At 40.4% G+C, this 19,936-nt stretch overlaps 1 protein-coding gene across 1 annotated transcript in view; it reads right to left on the bottom strand.

Moving 5' to 3' along the window:
* LOC133140164 (contactin-associated protein-like 5) overlaps positions 1 to 19,936 on the bottom strand; it is an 81,077-nt gene that overhangs the window by 14,064 nt on the left and 47,077 nt on the right. The window contains exons 8-19 of the mRNA XM_061259786.1: positions 19,475 to 19,736; positions 18,595 to 18,735; positions 16,991 to 17,162; positions 15,948 to 16,054; positions 15,084 to 15,203; positions 13,615 to 13,812; positions 12,352 to 12,508; positions 11,879 to 12,006; positions 11,603 to 11,773; positions 3,657 to 3,875; positions 793 to 1,032; positions 127 to 333 (exon numbers count right to left, since the gene is read on the bottom strand). Of these exons, the coding sequence (XP_061115770.1) occupies positions 127 to 333; positions 793 to 1,032; positions 3,657 to 3,875; positions 11,603 to 11,773; positions 11,879 to 12,006; positions 12,352 to 12,508; positions 13,615 to 13,812; positions 15,084 to 15,203; positions 15,948 to 16,054; positions 16,991 to 17,162; positions 18,595 to 18,735; positions 19,475 to 19,736 (2,122 nt within the window). The remainder of the gene's footprint in view (positions 1 to 126; positions 334 to 792; positions 1,033 to 3,656; positions 3,876 to 11,602; positions 11,774 to 11,878; positions 12,007 to 12,351; positions 12,509 to 13,614; positions 13,813 to 15,083; positions 15,204 to 15,947; positions 16,055 to 16,990; positions 17,163 to 18,594; positions 18,736 to 19,474; positions 19,737 to 19,936) is intronic.

Below are 19,936 nucleotides of genomic sequence, written 5' to 3'. Positions count from 1 at the left end.
TCCTGTACCTTTAAAAAAAATAAACTTTTAATCTAATCCCTATTAACTTGGCGCTATCAAGGAAATCCACTATGATCCATTTGCAGCGGTGAATGTAACGTGAGACATGATCAGGAGGGAACTGACCGTATCTGTTGAGTAGAGCAGCGATGTACTCCCTGTGGTCGGAGCTGACGTACAGCAGCAGAGCCGGCGACTGGGTGGTGCGGAAGCTGAAGCTAACGCTCTCGCCTCGGAGGTTCATCTCCGCGGCCGGCTGAGCGCTCGAGTTCTCGTTCAGCTCCTTTAAATAATACGTCACGGATGTTCCCGGTTCAAAATAACCAGAGACCTCTGTGGCGGGAATTGAGAGAACGGGGGGGGGGCGGACGACACACACTAAATTCGGTGTTGCTTTCACTATTGCAGTTACTGTTCAGTCATTATATCTTCAATATGTATCAATCAAGTGCTTCTACATTAGCCTACTCCAAGCTTGCTATTGTTTTACAGTTCAGGTAGAAAATTAATGTGTGATTAATAAATGCATCTCAATATGTGTCCAAGCTAGATATTGACACAGACTCTATGGAGCCCACACAAATGACCTGTTCCCCCCAACATAAAGCCCAATATAGAAGTTATTGACTTAAGGCTACCACTGACCAGCTGGCTGGAAATGTTTCTGAATAATAATACAGCCGCTATTGTAGTCCGTGACCTTTTTAACGCAGAAACAATCGATAGCTTACATTTTAAGGTTACGCATTTGTCAATAAATGTGAATATGTAATAAACGTATAAGCGCGGTACCTGTTGTGCAGAACGGGCCTGTGAAGGCAGACGCGCTACAATCACAGGAAAACCCAGCGTACTTCTCCATGCATTTGCCGCCATTTTGACACAGGCTCCCGTAAGTGCTGCAGTGACCGGGGCAACCCGGGCTGACTCCGGGAGTGATCCTGGCCCGTTCTTCAAGATCCAGAGTCACCCCATTTAGCTGCAGAGACCGAATGCACCCCAAGAAACCTTTCTGTCTGGAGGCGGTGCCTCCTATGAAAACAAAATGGAGGCATTATTTTTCTCACCGTTTATTTCCACGGAGGGCACTGTCACTATGGGTATTTTGTTTTAGAATTTTTTCCTTCCCAAGAAAGCAACTTAATGTGAAATCCATTTAGCAGTTAGATAATAAATCATGATACCCTTAGGACTTAAAATGTTTGAAAAGGGACAATCTCTGGTGGCTGGGCAGCGACGATTGCAAACTACAGGCTGAGGAAATAGGAGTGTACCACGGAAATAAATGTCAAACAAAAACAGAGAAATATATGTGCCGTACACGGCATGCCAGCAGAAATGGCCGATGTGTAAACAGGTTGCAGGGACACATCAGGAACAGACATGGATTTGCATGCAGAAAGAGAAAAGTAAATGGACATGAAATTAGAAATGTGCCATTACATTTCAAGAGGCATCCATTACCTTGAACGTTGGCCTAATGACTTGAAATTCAACACAGTTTTGAGAAACAAGAGGGATAGCCTTTGTGCCAAGGTTAATTCAAATCCATGTAGAATTAGCCAAATTAAGTGAAGGAAACAAACAACCTTTTAAAAGCTTCAGTGACTATGACCTTTAAATGTGACCATGAAATTGAAATCTATAAAAATCATCATGTATCATGTTTCCCGAAAAGCCATACACAACTGGCACAGTAAGACTCTGTAGCTTTGCTTTTTCCGAGACCAAAAAAAAACATGCATTGATATCCATCGTATTAGAAATGTCAAATCCTATAGCCTAGTGGCTAAGGGGCTTGACTGGGATCTGGAAGGTTGCTGGTTCAAGTACCAGTGTAGCAACAATAAGATTGAACCGCACATTGCTCCAAGGGGGCTTGGCCCCTGCTTAGTCTAGTCCACTGTAAGTTGCCAAATAACTGTAATGTAATGTACAGACAACTAGCAGTACTAGAGCATGTAACCAGCTTTTGAGATGGTACCACTGAAGTACTGTACAGCTCCTACAGATGCACGCAACCTTGAATTCATGGCTGCGTAGCTCACAACAATGCCCCTAAGCAGAGCATAACACATTTATGAATTTAGTTGTGTGTCAGGGAATTAATTCAGACCTGCCTTTGTGACATTAAAATGCAGGTAAGCATCTTTCTTGTCATGCCCCCACAAATTAAAAACCTGTCCACATAAGTCCTCGTTTGATGACTTCTGATAATCTGTTGAACTTGGTAAGTAGTCTTAGTTGTGTGTGTTGGTTGCCTCAAGTATTGTCAGTTGCGCAGCGCTGCACTAACTCCTACTGAGTGTTTTGTTTGCTTTCATAACATGTCCCCATTATGCATATTTCTACGTATTTTTACTTCCAAAGGGGCTGCAGTAATTGGCTTCATTCACAACAAAGCCTCTTGAATCTGGCCAGTGGAGTGCCTTTAGATCCAATTTAAATAGCAATCATTGTTCAGGCAGTGAATACAATTTAGGAGTAATTTGCAAACATTATTTGCTGAGCTGTCTGCAAAATTAAAATATTTTTTTCATCAGTCTTCGCCTGTTGTTGTCAAATGAATGCATGTCAAATAAATGCATTGGGTAATCATGATGAAATCAGTGACATCAATGATAAAATGAAGCTGCCGTATCACCCTCTTCCACTTACAGACGTCAAAAAGAAGCCAAGCGAAGTAATTTAATTGCAGAAGTTCAGGAATATTCAAAGGTTCTCGTTTGAAAGTATACACATACATAAATACTGTAAATGTCTCTAGTTGTAGAGGCAGAATGTAAATTAAAACTGTAATGATATTCATTACACATAAATTGCATTTCCCCAAGGTTTGTTTGAACTACTTTTACAACAATAATTAAATATTTTAAAAAATTACATTAGCACATTTTGTACGCTCATTAGGGATTAGCAACTTTTCTCTTTGAAAAGATTTGCAAGTTTATCACTTCAACATATTTCCCTGAAGCAGATATTTTGACTCATATTTTCCAAACCAATTATTTTGAATCAATGGAGGACTCAGAACACAATGACTCAAAAGTAAATCAAATACTTTGGGGTGATTAAACATTGTATTATATTATGCAAGGGACGCCTGACTAAGAGCTTGCACACTGCTGTTAGTATTGTGTGTACACTGTTTACAGACTATAACACAATTAACTTTATTAAAGACCACTCAAGGAAAAGACACAATATTCCACTAGAGGCCCACATGTCTGTTTTTGGGTTTTCCATATCATCCTGAAGCTTTATGCATTCCATACATGATCCAATTAAATCAATTGCAGTTTTGGTAGAAGTACACATATTTTGGGCTCTAACTGATTTTTTCCCAGAGCTGTTTGTAAAACTATTTCCCATGTGATATGACATATGTTTTTGCATAAGTATCAGATGACGTTGCAAAATGTTAACACAGAGTGCTGACCACAGGAGACGGAGGGGGAATATGGCTCTGGGGGCAGGGTTAGGGACTTTTCAAAAAACCTACGTCACTGCTCTTCGCAAACGTTTTGTTGGCATTGTAGATACTAAAAGCAGGAGAACGCTAATGTGTGTGGGCCTTTACATTTTTAAAAATCGGTTAAATCTCCACCTTTACGTTTCTCTTTCAGGTTGTCCGATAAGAGGAAAAACTTCCCTACCCACAAATAATTGGCTGTTGAGCTGCAGGTGGATGTGTCCGTCTATGGGAGCCTCCTGGGAGCTGCTCGGTAATTGGTCCACTCGAAGCGAAGCCTCCTTCAGGTTCCTCTCGGCCTTCACGTGGTGCCACTGGTTGTCGTTCAGCGGGGTGCGTGTCTCCACTCTCATCTCGAAAGGACCGTTTCCCACGTCATATGAGAATAGCACTTCATTCTGCGCTGTAAGACAGACATTTCAAGGCACCTCAAACTTCAAGAAACTTCAGGTTTCCAAAGAGGCCTCCTGAATATCTTGAGAATACGGTAAGGGAATTCCGGAGGGCTACGCAACATTTTCCACATCGACCGGCATCAGTTTGTGGTGCATATTTTTTGCATCGCATTGTATCGAACGTTACCTATCCGTGCAAACTAATTGATGCCATGCCAAGAAAGTGCGTCTAACATGAAGTTAATGTTTATGAGGATGATCATTCTTGCTGACTAAAAACAGTCAATCAATTAAGACTTCAACTTCATGCAACCATTAACTAACCTGCTTGTTCCTGGTCAGGGTCATGGGAGGCTTACTGGAGTCGTTTACATCATGTGCTACCAGGGGGCTTAGGGCTAGTATTTCCCTTAACTCTCTGTTGATATGAAAATTAACTACATTGGATTTATATAGAATTCATGGTCTTTTAATTTATTCATTAGTTATTTATACTATCAGTACTTAAGTAATGTGTCTTTTGGCATTGTGTCTATGTTTATGGTATTTGTTTTTCACTGCTGTAGTACTCTGTGCTGTATGCACAAAAAGATATGAGTTAATATTTGTATTATTATTATTATTATTATTATTATTATGTCTAACCTGCATGAGTGTGGACTATGGAAGGAAACCAGAGGACCTGGAGGAAACCCACACGGACACGGATACACCAAGTCCACAAACCCAGGGCCTTCTGTGAGGCAACCTTGCTATCCCCTGCTCCATCCATACACATTTCAGTGGATGTCCTTTAGATTTCACACAGCATGAAACATGACAGGGGGAACCGCAGTCTTTCTGTGCACTGAAATTTTATTTGACTTCTGCACAGCCTGCCATAACATCTGCGCAGTTTCGTATCTTTTTTATGATGATGGCGCAAGCAATGAAATTAGAATGATAAAAACATTTCATCCGAGGTGCCGTATCAGAAATTGCCTGGTCTGTTAAAATGAAGGTATTTGTTTAAGCTCATTCCCTTGAGTGCCTACATAACCTAAACATTGCAGAAAAATAACGCTTATGCCAGGGGTGCAAAACTCAGTTGTCTAAACAACTACCTATGATGGTTCACTGCTATATTTGAGCACAATACCATGCTTCCATCAAGGTGCATAATATATAGGAGCAGTACTGTTTGTTGCTGTAGCCTTTTCAGATTATGTAAATAAATAATTGGGTGAGTGTTAAATTTGAGATCAGAAGTTGCCATGAAATCCCCAAACACGTCAGATCTGCGCATCCCTGCTTTAAAGAGCTCTCCGGTGACACATCCTGAAAAAAAAACTAACAAAAAAACCACACCAGGTTCTGTACCGAGATGCGCTCTACAATCCACAATAAGATGCTAATGACGGACCACGGTGGAGGGAGCCCGTCATCACATCTGGGATTCGTCAGGTGTCCGCAGTCCTCTCGCAATCCGCCCGCGCCTGTTACACAAAATCTGCAGCCCTCCTGCGAGGCCGTGCAGATCAGTCAGCGGAGGGGAGAGCGCTCAGAAATAGTAGCTGGTAGCACACATTTCAGCAGACAGCCAGGCCAGTCTGCCCTCTTCCCAACGGGTGGAAGACCTGTCGACACTGGTCAGCAGACGTCTGCGGCGGAAATCTTAAAACAAAAACTTGCCGCCAAGCTTTCCGTATCCCTGTGTTTCACGTCCCGTGAGAGCAGTTAATTACAGCTTTCAACAAACTGCAGATTCCATTTCCCGGGAGGAATGTTAGCCGATTTATCAAAGTCTTCGTGTGATATAATTGTCATTTATTTTCCACTTTGCGAAACATGCAATGCGTGAAACAGAAAATCTCAGCAGATGAACGAAGTTAGACGGACCGTTTTAACATTAGAAAGCAATGAAGACAAGACCGAAGGGAGAGGCGTGTGTTTTAGAGCTGAGGTGTGATTCAAAGTGATTTTCATTCACTGATACCAAAGCAATTCATGTTTTTAAAGTTGTTAATTGTTTAATTATAATGGCACGCTGCTCAAACATAGCGAGAATATAACAGCGGATGCAAGAACAGTGACAATGACATACTGTGGCTGTGGAAAAGTGCTAATTGGTGCAAATCTGGAAAAACCACGCTTGCCCACTGATGAATAATATTCTTTCAAAGATCTAATTTCCATTTGCCAAAAAAAAATGCTGCTTTGACAAATTCACTTCCTAAAATCTAATTAGTTCAAGCATCTCTATCTTCCTGGTTGACAGTTAAAAAATCCAAAAGAAAATATTACAAAAAAATGTAATGTCTTAATATCTAGCAACTCTCCTAAGACTTGAATGCACTTAAGTTCTGATAAAAGTTATTTCTCTCTAAACATCAAGGCACCCCCACACTATGCTATAGCACGGAAGAATAACAAAAATAATCTCTTCTTAAAACATAACACAGATTCAAAGTAATGGCAAGAGAAGTCCAATAAAACTCAAGTATGAAAACATGACTAGAATATTTATGAAAGAGTAATAATGAGTACGATAATATAAGACAGGTGCTTTCTGAATTCTGACCCTGGTGCTCTCAGTAAACCTCTGTGCTCCGGTTCTTCACAAACGAGCTACACCAATTACCAGAAAAACATTAATACCCTTCACAAACTTCGCTGTTCTTGACTGTCCACAGCTCTGGGCTAAGACCTTTCTCCCCTGCAAAATGTCATGGTCTACTGAGAAAATGTAGGATTGCCCACGTCTCTTTAAGTCGTGTGAACATAGGAAAAACCTTTCTGAAGTTTTTTTGTAAACCAGGAACATCAGACCATGCAGTGTCTCATTTTCCAAATCTGAGTGTTTGAGAGTACCCAGATTTCACAATCCAACAGCATTACCTTAAAGGGTACCTGTACCCAAAACGGGCATATGCCTAGATATAATCAATATATCATAAAAAATAACTTGAGCAGATGTATTGCCGAATACTTGACAAAGGTATAAAACCGGAAACTACAACATTCAATGTAAACAGAGTGGAGTATATACCCAAAGTTATGCAGAGAATTAGCATTTTTCCCTGATCTAGGCATCATTCTGAGTGGCGAAAATTATTCAGAAACTTCAAGTGGTTATTTGTATGAACCACTGAAAAGGGATTATCCCCATTTAGTATGCTCTGGTGGAGAAAGTGACAATCCAGATGACATTATGGGACCTCCAGCTCCAGCTCACAAGGGTAGCATAAAAAACTTGACGTCACACCCTCGTCAAGTATTCGGCAATATGTCTGCTCACTGAAGTGTTACTTGACCGACGTAGTCCAATAAAATAAATTAAATAAATATGTTGTTAATTATTTAATGTAGCTTATGAGACTGGGGAAAGTTATTTTATGATATATTAAACAGTAAGTAATTAGTAATTCTGCCACTGTCCTAGAGGGAAGATCAACTGTATTGAAAACCAAGAGCTGTGCAGGCGAGTGAAAATTTGTCAGGTATCACAAAATTGGTGGATCACCAAATGAAGCCAAATGAAGCTGTGTAATTGAAATTCTTTCCCATAATTTTTTTAAATCGTACCAAGCTGACATATGAAATGTAATGCATTTATACGCATTTATTAATAGTAAAATTGCAAAACTTTATGACAGTAAATTTATCCAAATTGGTTTTCATTTTTAGTTCCCGCAATAATTGGGTAAGTGTGCCACCCAATTCCACCCAAAGTGTAGACATTTCATTTTTTTTTTTATATCGTGGCACATATTGCGCAAAGAAATGAATAAAAATGAAAGATTAATCTCCCATTTCAAGTTTTATGACTTGATTTAGAAACTTTTGAACATTAGATGAAATAATACGAAAAGTCTGGACTGTGCTTAAGAGGTACCTGGAGAACCAGTTAAGCCCATAGGTGCTCCAAATAAGCCCTCCTCATGAATTATTGATAGAAAATCTTTTCCATTTATTTCCGCGCATTAAAAAAAATAAATTAAGATCAAATATAGAGTCTATGGAATGTCTGCACCCCCTTGAATCTTTTTCACACCACCATCTACGCCAGTGGTCTCCAACCCTGGTCCTGAAGAGCAACAGGGTCTGCTGGTTTTTGCTGTTACTCTGCACTTAATTAATCATGTAGAGCAGTTGATTAAACAGTTAACTCACCTCACCTGGTTACCTGGGTCTCAACAGGGTGCTGATTTTAAGGTGAAAACAATACCAGCAGACCAAGTAGCTCTCCTGGACCAGGGTTGGAGACCACTGATCTACACTATAAGCCACATGAACTCACGTGGAAAAATCACAGTAAATATTTATATAAATAAAACATATTATGATGATAACCGCTCAATATTGCCTGGTCAATATTAATTCCATGACAACGTTTTCTCAATCTTCGAGTGACTCTTGCCTGTGGCTCTCTCTCTCTCTTTCTTTCCCTCTCATTTCTTTTGGATTTTGACCTCTCCCTTTTCTTTTCAGGCCCATAAACCTCTCAGCTGTCTTCAGGTCTTTCATCTTCTCACCATTTTCAACCTTCCCTTCCACACTCCTATCCTCAACTTCCCGGCTCATTAAAACATTTCACACCTGAGGTTGTATCCCTTTCAACGTTTAAGCTGTCTTGCATTACAATGTCTCTGGAAATACCCACCATGCCCCAGGCTCCCAAAACTGCTATTCTGTCTCTTTCCGTGTTTTCAGGGCCTGTGTCTCTTTGCGTCCTCTGCTTGGAAAGGGAATTATAACATCCTTTAAGTCCTTTAATTACAGAAAATCTCCCCTCTCAGCTCCAGCAGCACTGAAATCTCTTCAGTCCTGAGAGAGGGGGGTGGCAGAGATTGTGATCGCAGAACTGGTGTGTGTGAGTGTGTGTGTGTGTGTGTGTGTGAGTGTGTGTGAGTGTGTGTGAGTGTGTGTGAGTGTGTGTGTGCGTGTGCGTGTGTGTGTGTGTTTGTGTGTGTGTGTGTGTGTGTGTGCGTGCGTGCGTGCGTGTGTGTGTTTAGGGGGGGGGTTCAGGTCTTACAATATGTGTCCATGTGTGGTACACGTTTATGTTATGTGCTTATGTCAATACTTGCCGTTACTGGTAACAGAGGCCTTAGAATATATAATATAATAAAAAAGATTTACAAAAATTAATCACAAATCTTTTTATATTACATTGTTAGGGACAGCTGTTTATCTACACTCTATCTATCCAAGAAAAGGGTTATTTGGCTGGTGTCCATAGAGGAACCCTGTTTAGTTCTTTAAGGAACCATCAATCATAGGTGTGAATCATAGGTGTGAACCGTGAAAGCTTCCAGACAAAGAACCACTTTGCCCGATAAACAGCGCTTGAACTAGATGGGGTTCTTCAGTGGAATCGCAGGGTTCATTTTGTAAGCGTTTTGTCTGAGACTGTAGAGCTGTTCTCACCTGCAGTTTGCTCATTCAATATCACTCAATTAGAATGATAGTGCCTCCTTCTCAGTCATTTATCACATTACCCCACCCCAGTAATCTGCATCAATTGGCACTAATTACTCACCTATAATGACAGACTGTGAAGTTCCTACACTGTCTACACTGTGAAGTTCCTACTGCTGCCTTCAGTGGACAGAACATCAGATATGACACTTTTGTGGCATCTATTTTGAAAGTGAAATTACTGCATATGCTTGTACAATTATTGTCCCAGAACTCTTAGGTGCTTAGGTGGTGTAAATGCATTCATATAGCGCTTTTATCCGAAGCGCTTTATAAATGACACCTCTCATTCACACACACTTACACACACACCAAAGGAGAAAGGCTGCCATGCAAGGTACCAATCTGCTCGTCGCAAGGAATTGCAGGTTAGGTCTTGCTCAGGTACACTTCAATAGGCGGGAATCAAACTGGTAACCCTCTGCCAGACCTCCTGATATAATACCGCAAAATAATGCAATAAACTACTTCAGAATACTGCTCTATAATTCTCCTTGGAAGCGCAGTGCAACTCTCCGTTTGACGATGCTTGAACAACTTTTTGACTACTCCCACAAATTTTTCTGCTTTTAGGAAACTACGAGCCAAAAAGCCACTCGCAATAAGATCATTGTGTGTTAACTGAAGTGCATTTGGCATCGAGCCTCGAGTTTCATTATCATTCTTTCAATGTGTGACTTGCATTATCCAGGACAAATGCCATTACATTGTTGAAATCAGCCTCAAAGTCCCATAGGCATTCATCGATGCTATCTGGGATTGACCTGTAATTTACAGCATCACGGTGTTGGGCAAGAACAACTTCTTAAGATGCTGGCTGGCTCATCCTGTTAAGGTAATGTTCGGGTGTGCAGGTGGGTCACACAGTCTCCACACAGTCTGTTCCCCTCTCCAATATGAGCCTCATCTCACACTAATTTGACGACATGTGACCGAATGTTTTGGCCTCTGTGTTCAAAATCTGAACATCCACTCCTAGCAGTTGAAGCTAACAGTATGTTTAGCGTGCGTTCCAAACATTTTTGAGTATTTATGCTCAATTAATATTGCTAATGTTACATTGTAGTCTTAACCTCTGTTGTTACAATTTGTTTTGCCATTTGCCCATGGATTATGTATAAATACATCTATTAGTATATCAGTACATATATTAATATATCTGTTCATATTTCATATCTATTATATTTCTGCTTGCTATTGCAGAGTGTCATCGTGGGGACTTGGTATATGTGAACCGATTTCCTGGGCATGAAAAAAAAAAAAAAGAGATCATGTGGCTGATACACTGGGCACTTGCCTACAACACATCTCAAGCTGGATGACAAACCACCTCCTGAAGTTCAACTTTAACTCAGCTTTACCTGAGAATCCATACTTCACAGCGAAGTCCTCCCGCCAGTCGGACCTATCCTTTACCCTGGATGGCACCACAATCACCATACTTTTCCTGCTCATAATCTTGGGAGTTGTAGCGGACAACAAACTGTCCCTCACTGAGAACATCATGGCAGTTTGATGTGTTGCAGATTTTTCCTGTAAAACATCTCGAGAATCACGCCTTCCTCACCACCAACTCAACCCAGCTTAGTCCAGGTGCTCGTGATCTCCCAATTGGAGTACTAAAACTACCTCCCAGCTGACCTGTCTGCTATCTAGTCTACAAACTCTGCAGACTCAGCACCCCGGCCACTCACGTCCTGAGCAGCATTACCTCAGGATGGTTGCCGGTTCAGTGGCAGTTGGATGGTTGCCGGTTCAATCCGGGCTCAATCAGGACTCATTAATTAGCTGTTGCTGTGTCGGGATTTCAGCTAAATGGGCGGCCTGTAGCGTAGTGGCTAAGGTAAATGACTGGGACCCGCAAGGTCGGCGGTTCGATCCCCAGTGTAGCCACAATAAGATCTGCACAGCCGTTGGGCCCTTGAGCAAGGCCCTTAACCCTGCATTGCTCCAAGGGAGCAATGCAGTCTGCTCAGTCTAATCAACTGTATCAACTGCTCAGTCTAATCAACTGTATGTCGCTCTGGATAAGAGCGTCTGCCAAATGCCAATAATGTAATGTAATGTAATGTAATGTAAATACGACTGATATACATTTAAGAACACAGTGTGTCAAAAATGTGTGTCACTCCCCTTCTCATCTCCCTACCGGACCCTAGTACAAGACTTCTCCATTCTGCTACATTTGGACTCGTCTACTCTCTCCCTAATTGATAGTCAAGCAGCAATGCGATGTACTTTCAGATGACACACACACACACATAAAAATACTCACAGCTGAGCTCAATCCGGATGAAATCTTTAATTCCAAGATTTTCCAGAAAAACACCAGATGAGGCAGTGGTCTTGAACAAAAATGATATATCAGCACTCAGCTCCCCGTGGAATGTAGGAAAATGCAGATACGATGTCTCTTTGTTGAAAAAAGCTGAATTCCAAAAGTTCTCTGATCAGTAAAACACAAAAAGAAGTAAATAAGAAATTGTATTCCCATCTGTTTGGCCTTGTACATTATCACCATGCACATTGTTTGATGATATGTATAACTCACTATCGCCATGGCACTGTAGATGTCCAACTTTGAAAGCTGCCTCAGAGCCTGCCCGGCTCAAATCACCAAAAGCGATTTCAGTGATGGGCAAATGGTCTTTAAAAGACAGAAGGCCTGAATCATTTGTCCTGAATTAAAGAGAAGGAAATTATTTTCACTTCACACTAACTCCATAGCTCTCCAGCGCGTGCACTTCGTAATGCTCTTTGTGCTGCGCTATTCTACCGTTCTGTTATATCAAAGCCCTCATAATAACATTGGAAGCCAAAGAGAAACTTCTAGAAAGTCTTTCATTTTATTCAAAGTTATTCCAACCAAGCTCTGACACATGTCCTTGACTTTGATATGCGACCCTAAAATTTGTTTATGCACTTTCACAGCAATGTTAGATATTATGTTAGTCAAATGTGATTTAAAAATCACGAAAGGATCTCCGCAAGACCCCGTTTATACCAAGAGATTTCTCGACTCACCGCTCTTTTCCGTCCGGGTCACAGGTGCAGTCCTGGTCCGGGTGTACACAGGTCTCCCGCAGGCCACAGGAGCAGGTCTGCGTCACGGACCCCCCTCCACTCCAGTGCATCTGCGCTTTATCCCTCCTTCCCACCCACCAGCTGAACTGGGCTCCATCTTACGACATATACAAAGCCTTACTTTAGCACAGGGGTCGGCAACCCTGGTCCCGGAGAGCCGCAGGGTGTGCTGGCTTTTGTCGTGACTCAGCACTTAATTGATCGATTAAAGCAGTGGATTACACAGTTAACTCGCCTCACCTGGTTTCTTGGGTCTGAATCAGTTGCTGGTATTAAGGCGAAAACAAAAACCAGCACACCCTGCGGCTCTCCAGGACCAGGGTTGCCAACCCCTGCTCTAGCATTAGCCAGGGTTTGTGCATCATGAATGCATGAGTCTACAAGCAATTCCATCATAAAATCAATATTTCATAAGAGCTTCAAAGCATCAGTCAGCGACTCCAAATTCCTACTTGAGGGTAGTGTATTTATTTTCATGCTTTTTTTAAGGAAAACGTTTGTATATCAAATGGTAACTTTTAAAGACACAGTCATATATTTCTACTTCAAAACAAAAGCCAGTCTGGAACCAGGTCATGTTTCATTTGAAGGCATTTTCATCCTTCTCGAATGATAGCTGTGTTAGGGTGAAGCCGCACACAAAGTAAATTTCTCAGGCGATTACATCGCCTCCATTCATTTTCAATGAGAGGTGATTTTTCGTGTCCGCAAGGCATTTTGGGATAGCTGGCAATGCAAGGCAAGCAGGCAAGCAAGCAACCACGGCCCTATTTCCCAAGGTAGGATTATGTAGGAGTTTGCTTGATGAGCTCCCAATGTAAAACCCAGAACCGCCATAAAATTGGAACATGGACTGAAGTAAAAAGAGCTTTTTAGCCTACTCAGTGCAATTAACACACTAATACTGCTTTGTGAAATGAAGTGACGGAGAACATGGCCCGATAACCAATTCGATTAAAGGCCTAATGCTTAAATTGTCCCCGATTTAAAAATGTTATTTGCCCATTCCATAGTTGTCAAGAAGGACTTTAAATTAGCCAAACCTTGTGACAGCATTCCATTTTAATAAAACAAATATAATAAGATAAGTTAGGCATAATAAATTATTGAAGTGGCTTGCTTAGACATAGGCTCTTGTAAGCTGCACACCAAAACAACAGTCAACAGCTTGAAAAGTATGGCTCTAGATAAAAAATTACTTACCAGGAGAGTTTAAGAGCAATGGCTGTTTGCAGTAATACGTGAACCTCTGCTCGCAATGTTCCGCTTGATTTATTATTGCCCCAAGCTCTTTAGTGTTGACGGTATAATTAAAGCAGGCAGAGCGATGATTTGTTCCTTTGTAAGATTTTAATTGGATAAGTTCAGTGTTGTTGTGTTGTATCACTGTCCAGGCTTTATCTAGAGGAAAGTACAGAAAAATTAAGTTCATTAAAAACAAACTGTAATTGTCTGGACAAGGACATTTTTCCTTTCCATCTTTAGAACAAATACACACCCACCCAAATAAATAATGCAAGACCAGAGAAAAAAATGAAACATGAAAAATATCAATACATTTTGCACACCATGATTACAGCTCGTAGAAAAGGTTTATTCACCACACAGAAAAACAAGGACAGGTGCAGGTTGAAAGATTGTTTTTTTTGTGTGCTGAATAAACTTTTTTGGGAGCATTGCTAACGCCTCGCCTGATTCCTGAACACACAGAATGATAGAAATAGGTTCCAGAAGAGGAATACCGAGGCATTCAAAGGGAGTGATCTAGTCCTGTTGCAAAGCTCAGAGCTTCAGATATACACTATGGACTTTCCTCTTTGCATGTATGCACGGAGAAATAATGTGAAATAATGAATGTTCTAAATACTGTATAAATAGTCCACTATGCAGCATTGAATGGCATTGGCTACTACAACAATGACATTTGATATGTCATGAACAGTGCCTTTATTTATGAAGATTCATATTCAGTTGTAACAGTAGTTTCAGATACCTATACTGAAAAAGATGAATAAAAATACAATACTGTTTTTGAGTTGCGACTGTTTTTCTTTGCACTCGTTTAAATTGTGGTTAGACTGAATTGGCAATATTTATTATATCCCAGAAATGTAGTAGTCTGTAACAGGTTAGGTTTTTTATATAAGCAGTGGAGGTAAAAGGAAAAGCTCAGGCACAGGGATGGCATGGTTTTGTATGCCCTGGACACAACTAGGTGCTAGGAATTACAGTATACCTGCTACATGCACAAGGTTGCACTATATTTTATAAAGATATATTGTCTTTAACTGCAGTATATCAGGATAAGATAGCCTTGAGTCAAACGTATAATTACTATGTTCAAGGTAAATTCAATATAGTTTCAATTCCTGTAAATGTATGCCATATATACATTTCATTTAAACACTGCTATACATGTTATATAGGTAGATATATACATGTAGCTGCATGATGCACTTGTTGATGATGCACAGTCATGTACTGAGCAGACGTAGGTCAAATACATTTATCTACACCTTACCGAGCTTGACTGGTGTATTGGAATCTCCGGAAAACACTCTAACCCTACCTCCTGGTCCTCTTGGTTGGCTCAATTTCACCAGGCGAGATCAATCGAGCTCAGTATCTGAATGCAGAACAATGACGTATTCGACCCAGAGGCGTTCACAAACCTGTCATGTTGCAGAAGACCAGCCGTGGGCCGAGGGGGCCGCTTCCATCCGCGTCCACGTGATAAAAGCCCGACGTGTTTCCTCTGTGTTTGTACGCTTCGCATGACTGCTCGTAAACGGCTACGGCAAACGAGAGGAGGTTTACGGTGACCAGGATCAGACAGTTCAAATAGCATTAATAAAATCACAAAACAACCTCACATTGAGGTATATTCAATTTAGGAAAAGCACACCGTTTGAGCCACTTCAGTTTCGTAGAGCCTAATAGACGTTAACGTGACAAAAAAAGTATGAAATTGATCATTTCCAAAGGCCGGGGGTCACATACAGGATACCTATTTGGGAACATAACCAAAAGCATTCAATCTATCTAAAATGCATTGGGATGGCATTATGGTTTAATTAAAGGTACTCAATCGCCCAAGAGAACGCCAGGACAACTCGGGATCGAGGCACTTTCACACAATTGGCAATCAGCTAACTCAGAATCCTTTAAGTACTCCATCAACTCCATCATTCAATAACCTGAATGTTTTTCCCGGTTAATGCAAAGGACTCTTCATCAATGCAAACGAAGGCTTTAAACCATTGCTTATATGACAGCCATTATATTTGACTGAGAAAAGCGCGTTCCTCTTTGAAACTTTTTCACAGTGTGTAATCACCGAGACTCAAGTGTATTGAAATGGCTGCCTCGGATAATTATCGCGCTTTCTTCACTCCCATTGATTTCATCTGCTGAAGTGCTGTCAAATGGCCAGTCTCAGCAGGCAGGAAATAAAGAATTAAAAATGAATAGGGTGATCAAACAACAATCCCTCTCTGCGCTTCTCGGAGGCCTGCGAGGGTTCGGGAGAGACCTACAGCTGTGACAGGTCGCTCCAGTGTAGCCGCTGTCGGAGCAGTTGCAGCTGAACATGTTCCAGGTCTGCGAGCACCTTCCTTTATGCTCACAGTAATTAGGCAAGCACCTGTACGAAAATATAAATAAAATAAATACATAATACATTAAATAAAGTGACAGGAAGTAGGAAACCGAAATTATATGGAATTGTTGTCTTTACTGTCAAAGTTAACTTGCCATTTTGCATTTTGGGATGTTAAAATAAAGATGTCACGGCTATGAATTAAAATAAATAAACTATAAAAGAGTTCTTATGTTTTGCAAATAAGATACTGTATATTTTGTATTCAAATTATAATGTATGCAAATAATTGGACATACGGATTTAACAAAATTGGATTGTCAATAATACTGTAAAATGTTTTTAAATGCTTGCAAGAATATGCCGATACTTCTTAATTTAATCTCATCCTTTTTTTATATGATATAGTTAGAGTACTCCTAAACTAAAATGACAAACAATGTTGAAAACAATGAGCACAGTCCTTTAACTGTTCAAAATGCCCAGCTGGCTCCATCCAGCCCATATATGTTTGTTGTATAACGTGGACACCAAGTTAGCTCACCGTGTTCCGAACAGCGCATGACTAAAAACTGAAAAATTACTTCTAGATCAGCTTTGGTTTTTGTGAGTGTGTAAAGTATAATTCCTCCGTTTTCATAAAAACTTGGTACGAGTCACATACATGATCCATTTCAGCACACAGTGACAATAATTATTGGTCCAATTCACGTCACTGAAAGTGTTTTAGTGTCAGAGATAGTCAATAAGCAATCATAAGCATGTATCAAAAATGTAATCATAAACCACATTCCTCAAGAGAAAAACTACCAATGCATGGACATTAACTTCTGGTGGAAGCGGCCGCTTCATCATGTTCTTTTTGTAACACGGTGAGTTTACAGAATATATAAATTAATATACAGTCTGTGACACACCTCCTTTCATTAAAAATGTCATTTTGCAAATCATACAAGAGAATATGATTCCATATCTACTGACCTATCAATGATTCCACATGTGTCCATTTGTAAATCACTGAAGTTTCCAATGAAAGTTTGTTGCACTTTGGTCAGATCTACAACATTGTTCCCAATACTGATAAGTCTCATGCATCCTTGAAAAATGGCATAGGGGTTTCTGCATTCTGCCTTATGTATTTGCTCAGGGCAACCTGTAAACCAAATGACAAACATAATCAACCAATATCAGTCACAAATGTAATAACGTCATTGATGAACCTGAAAATAAAGGACTGGGTTGTTCAGAAAAAACAGCCAGTGAGCAGCAGTTCTGCAGACCGAAACAACGTCGGAGGAGACAGGCCAGACTGGTCGAAGCAGTGCAAATAACCACACATTACAACAGTGGTATGCAGGAGAGCATCTCTGAACACACAACGCATCATAACTCTAAGTGGAGAGTCTACAGCAGTAGAAGTAAAAAAAAAAAGTCCCCATGATAAGAAGAAAACACTTTTACTGTATGCACTCCCAAGTGGCTTTGTCAGTAGTCATTTGCTAGGAACAATTGGCATTTGGCAGACGCTCTTATCCAGAGCGACGTACAGTTGATTAGACTAAGCCGGAGACAATCCTCCCCTGGAGCAATGCAGGGTTAAGGGCCTCGCTCAAGGGCCCAACAGCCCAACGGCTGTGCGGATCTTATTGTGGCTACACCGGGATTAGAACCACCGATCTTGCGGGTCCCAGTCCTTTACCTTAACCACTACGCTACAGGCCACCCTATAGCTGAGATAACTGAGTGCTCAGAGTGGTAGGATATAACAGGTTAGTGATAACCCTGTCAGTGAGAGAGTGAGGTTCAGTTAGCTAGGCTTCCTCTGGTTGCCACACTGCAATAGTTCCTCCTGCCACAAGCTACCAGTCACTGACTTTTTAACTATGGACGTCGTGGTCTGTGTCTGGTTGTGGGTGGAACATTGGTGACTACTGACACAGCTGTTAATTACACACATGGCGATGCAAAGGGAGATGTTTTCAGAAACAACATAGAAATTGTGTGGGGTAAAAATAAGTTGCAAGAGTAATGTTGTTAGAGCAATGTTGCAAAATAAAATGAAACATTTTTACATCACCTTACAGTTTGCAGTCTCCAAATGAGGGTGGGGAATTGGGATGAAATCAATTCATAATGGGGGTATCTTCAAAGAGTCACATTCATTATACCATAGAGATTTATGGAAATGAACTCCACAGTGCTATATGGTTTTGCGCCTTATTATTCTGTATAACCGCACACACACGCTTTTACAGCCTTTTCAAACACATTTAAAAGAAACAGGGGACTGGTCTCCCGGTGTGAAAATATTGCCATACCAGTTTAAAAATAAACTGGATAATGTGCAGATAATAACACCTACCCATGAACAATACATTTCTAAATATTTCCTTATGCAAGTAATTTGTTTCTACAATACAAGATATTTACCTCCCTATTTATTTTCTCTGAAAGTGAACATCTCTCTGTTTGTCATCACAAGGCACTGCTAAACCTGTAAATGGTGAGACTGTGATTTACCAGTATTTTTAATCATCAAACATTGTTCCAATCAAGGAAAGGTGATTGACAGAACGTGTGCTTACCACCAAAAAAGTAATTGTTTCCAGAAGAAACATGGAAGGGGGAATTGGCGTGTGCAATATCCCGGTCCACTGTTACACGTACCAGGCCTCTCACTGCATTGAAATCCACAGAATGCCACTGACCGTCATTTAAATTAGATCCTGAAAACAGAGAATCAACAAACTATAAATATGCAGAATTCTGCCACTGCTTCTGAGATATGTCAGGCTAATTATGTATAAAAACTGAACTAGAAAAAAACTACAAAAAATGTGTTGCACTTATAAATAACTTCTGTGAAAGGTCTGTGAAAGACTAAAGAAGTGGTAGACACATAAGAGAAATGTTACTAAATGATAATGCAATGGCGTTCTTTTAAAGTGAAACTACTTCTTAGGAAGATATCTTGTAATCTTGTAATATCTTTTCCACTCCACCACACTGTTTGCTATTATTTTAGTTATAAGTATTTGTAAATAACATGAGGAAAAAACTAAACAATGCCCTAAAAATATTTGACTGTGTTAATGTGGCACCATAACAAAATAAAAGGCATGTAAAGTTCCCTCATTTACTTTCTTTAATTAACTTTACACTTCATGCAAAAAACAGTGTAGCAAGAACAGTGACACAATTACACAGTTCCACATGAGTGTAGGAATGTGTTTAGGTCATTTCTGTCCTTTAATACCCTTAGTGCATTTTACCTAGCCATAAAACCAACATACAGAAGGTGCGCTTTAAAGGGTAGATGGGTTTGCATGAAATAGTATGCACAGTATCATTTTCACTAGTTGTTGTTATGAAGTCTTTGCGCCATTAAGATGTAACACAAAAAAAAACTAGCACAATATTTGAGAATATATGGCACAAAACACATTGCCCTATTAAAGAGCTCACCTGCTGTGAGTTCTGCCACAATTCTTCCAGCCTTGTCTATTTGTAACCTGATTTTACCCTCTCTGATGTACAGCCACAATGTTCCCGAATTCTGGTGCAGTTCTGTAGTTATTAGCAGTCCCTCCTTGTCCCACGTTCTGAACTGCAGGCTGACAGACAGGCCACCTTTATCCGGCTCCGCTGATAACTGGAGGTAGCTTTTAGTTCCCATGAACGTCACTGGCACATTGGGTGGCTCAGAACAAGCAAAGGTCACATTCCCCTGGAAAACATACAGCAATTACCGTCGCTTGACAGAGGGAATTAAGAGTGGGGGAAGGCACTGAATTGTAGAATAGTAAAATTGAATGAGTAAAAAAAAAAAAAATCTCAGTGATTCCTGTCTAGTTTAATCTCAATTCACAAGCGTTTATAAGGTTGGACCTTATTTGAATGTAATTCGGTTGAAATATGAAATCGCCG

The sequence above is a fragment of the Conger conger genome, chromosome 11 (genome assembly GCF_963514075.1).
Source record: "Conger conger chromosome 11, fConCon1.1, whole genome shotgun sequence".
NCBI classification, from domain to species: Eukaryota; Metazoa; Chordata; class Actinopteri; order Anguilliformes; family Congridae; genus Conger; species Conger conger.
This window is presented reverse-complemented; position numbering and strand designations above follow the sequence as displayed.